Source organism: Staurois parvus, unplaced genomic scaffold, assembly GCF_062004578.1.
Source record: "Staurois parvus isolate SC_StPar_1 unplaced genomic scaffold, SC_StPar_1.0 ptg000417l, whole genome shotgun sequence".
Taxonomy (NCBI): domain Eukaryota; kingdom Metazoa; phylum Chordata; class Amphibia; order Anura; family Ranidae; genus Staurois; species Staurois parvus.
In genome coordinates, this window is record NW_028318213.1 from 1,180,429 (window position 1) to 1,183,803 (window position 3,375).

Sequence of the window (3,375 nt, forward strand, 5' to 3'; positions counted from 1 at the left end):
AAACAGAATGAATGTGTAATTAGTGTAGGTACCATGTAAGCATACATCGGTGTTATAGCTTTAGAATGGTATATGTTTGAATAGTGAAATTGCTTTTGAGAACTGTGGTGGAAAGAAGTGGACATGTGGTCCAATTAGATCTGTGCTTCTGTGGCTCATTATATACGGTTTTCCTATGCTATGAGTTAGTATTCCTGAAATCAGCAATTACAGTAGATAAGCAAACATGTGACCAGATACAGAAAAAGCCAGCAGTCCTAAGATTTAGACTTACCTTCCCCTAGGACATGAGTCTTGTATGAGGCAGCACTTGATGAGGCTCCACAATGGACATCATGCACTCTGTTATATCACATGTATGACTGTTTTCCTGGTTAGATTCTCTGGAGGCATTTTTGCTGTCCATGGCAGGTGGACATATTTTAAAATGTCCATAGCAGAACACCTCTCAGAGGCATTGAGGGCCAACAAGTCCCAGAACATCTGCCTGGCTTCCATGGAGAATTGTTGCCACTTTCCTGGTGCCAAGGTTAGGTCTTTCTTCGTTTGCCACCAAGCAAACTCCCGATACATGGGGTCATGACCCCCTGCTTCTTCCCAAGGAAATGTGCCGGTCATAACTGTGTACAACAAGACTCCAAACGCCCACACGTCAATGCTCGGGTGCAGCAGCAATTGATCCCCTTCTTTTAAGCTGCACAATTCCGGAGCAGTATATGGGATGGACCAGGACATACATGGTGCTTGAGTGCCCCGGAGCCTCGTCAGTCCAAAATCTGCTAATTTGACTTCCTTACATTCAATGTCCATGAGCAAAATGTTGTCCAGTTTAATGTCCCGATGGACCATTCCTCTGCTGTGCATAAAGTCTAAGGCACTCGCTACCTGTGGAACAAAACCCTTTACAAGATCTTCATTTAAACCAACCTGTAGGGAAAAAAGAGAGAAAATTAGTCACTAGACACAAATATAACACAATGTTACCCAACATATTGAACCCACCTTACCTCTTGTACAGGGAAACAAACATACATTAGCTGAATACACAAGGACTAGGATTAAAGGAAACCTGTCAGCATACAAAATGGTGCCATTAATGGTGCAAGATCCATCTTAACCCATCTTACTCCATTTTAAACCTTGCTTCATAACTTGAGTGATACACATACCTAAAACAACAAGCGTATGCCAACTATACATCCTACCAACTCACTGCCCTGGGAAAGGAACCTTTAAAACTCAGAAATGCTTCAAAAGCAACTAAAACTAGAAATTGTGACTTTATAAAAATCAATACATTTTTGATACAAACTTACATTTAGCTTTACTATTGAATGAAGGTTTCCAGCTGGTGCCACCTTCTGGACAAAGACATAATCGTTGCTGGTTTGGAAAGCGATTTCATGGGTCTCGATGATATTTGGATGGCCGCTGAGACTAAGAGACATTCCGTATTCCACTAGGAAGTTGTCCATTGGAGTTTTCTCTTTATTCATCAGTTTCATAGCCACCAACTCATCTGTTGAAAAGAAAGACATAAAAAGACAATGAGTATCATAAACCCAACATTAGAGAAATGATGAAGCTTGCTAAAAACCTGCTAAAGTTAGTTAAAAGTTTATGTAAATCTAAAAGCTCTGACTTATTAAGATCCATAACCATCACTCAAAAACTGGAAGCAAGGGGGGCTTGGAAAACTTAGAAACTTAAAAATGCTGCTCAAAAGCACTCAGAAGCACAACTGATTCTGTAAATCATTCTCTTTACATGAATTAGGCTACAAATTACCTGAACCCCGATGTTTGGCCAAGAGAACCTTTCCGTACGATCCTGTCCCGAGCTCTTTGATGGGGTGGAAGTGGTCTGTGACTTCCATCATCGTCAGGTTTTCTGAGGTTTCGGCAATGAGCTCAAGAAGTTTCCTTGCAGTGTTCTTGGTTACTTCTACAATGCTAGAAGCCATTCTGGAATCACAACATCAAAAAATACAAATGAGTTTCATTTGGCACTAATCATTAGTAAGCGGCATTAATCATCTCTCTGGATATCACCCAGTTACTGTTATTAATTGTCACCTTCATTAGAGGTGGGGGGAGGGGTAGTATTGTAACTAAAGACAGTTATTTTACATTTTAAAGCTGATATATGCTTACAATTCTTATTAAATACATGTTGGGCTTATGTTGATGAGCTTTTATTCACAGCAAGTGGATATTGCTTTCCTATATAAGTCTATGGTAATGCAAAACCCACTTGAAGCCGATCAAATTCACCTGTCAATATACAGTATTATAAATTATTTTAGAAGGGTCTCAAATGGACATCAAACTGATTCTATGGACACGAACCCTTACTCTGATACATACAAGTTATATGTAAGAAGTCCAATTATTTTATAGATTCCAAAGAGAGAAAGGAGTGATGTAGAATGGCACTGGGCAAAGGACCGAGAGTGCCATCATTCCAAACCAACAAATGTCTACAACAAGGTAACAACCGGGGACTTCCTAGGATGGCAGCCAGGGATATCAATTCTAAACATAGGGATACAAATTCCAAATGTATTAGTCACATCATACAAAAGTTTTTGTATTGAACATCATGTGTGAATCTTTTAAACTTTTGCATGATATGACTAACATTTATGAAAATATCTTTTATAGCTGGGTGTTGACTTTCTGTCCTTAGATGCCATCCTAGGAAGTCCCTGGTTTTACTTTGCTGTAATACAGTAAAATTATTTACTAAAGATATGTGACTTCCTGAGACTTCAAGCACAAATCCAACCAAAGAATTTGGACAAAAACCGAAAAGGGTTAGAACATCTTTTTATTGCCATTTCTGACGTCCGATCTTCCCTCACTTCATGTGTGTGGTCAGCAAAACTTCTATAAGATAGCACAAGTGGGGGAATAATGAAAACCTTTATTAGGTTTTGTAAAATTTTTTTGCTCCATGATGTTTTTATTAAAGAATAATAACGGGTACATAAACAGAAAGATTTGGTGGCTATTTCCAAAAGTGACCAATATCAATTCACAATAGGAAATATCCCAGAGTCAGGTATAACTGGACAATGGAAAACTGCATTCTAGCATGATATAGTAACAGGAAAATACAAGGGGTCCCTCATCATGGACCTATACTGGTCTTGCTATGCATACACCATAGATGAGTGTTTCTCAACCTTTTCTTAGTCAACGTGCCCTTTACAATTCCACACAATCTTGAGGCACCCCATGCTAAAATGTAAGAACTAAACAAATAGTTTTACGTAACGCAGCAACATCCACACAAGTAGGACCCCCAACATTAGAAGTGGTTTGTTCTTTCATAGCTATTGCACCTTTGCACATTGCTACCAACATGTCCCAA

The 3,375-nt window shown here is 39.0% G+C and overlaps 1 protein-coding gene across 1 annotated transcript; it reads right to left on the minus strand.

Moving 5' to 3' along the window:
- Window positions 1-345: 345 nt before the first annotated feature.
- LOC149454771 (serine/threonine-protein kinase SBK1-like) lies at window positions 346-1,963 on the minus strand. Its single transcript, XM_089687092.1, has 3 exons — window positions 1,789-1,963; window positions 1,317-1,519; window positions 346-927 (listed from the first exon to the last, which is right to left on the minus strand). Exons 1-3 carry the CDS (start codon window positions 1,961-1,963, stop codon window positions 346-348), a joined length of 960 nt encoding a protein of 319 aa, XP_089543218.1.
- Between the last annotated feature and the right edge of the window lie 1,412 nt (window positions 1,964-3,375).

Bases quoted from the DNA above. Each gene is read 5' to 3' on its own strand.
- LOC149454771 (XM_089687092.1), bottom strand. From the start codon at position 1,963: ATGGCTTCTAGCATTGTAGAAGTAACCAAGAACACTGCAAGGAAACTT. The intron at 1,520-1,788 runs GTAATTTGTAGC...TCTTTTCAACAG, and splicing joins GGCCAAACATCGGGGTTCAG to ATGAGTTGGTGGCTATGAAA. The intron at 928-1,316 runs GTAAGTTTGTAT...TTTTCCCTACAG, and splicing joins ATTCAATAGTAAAGCTAAAT to GTTGGTTTAAATGAAGATCT.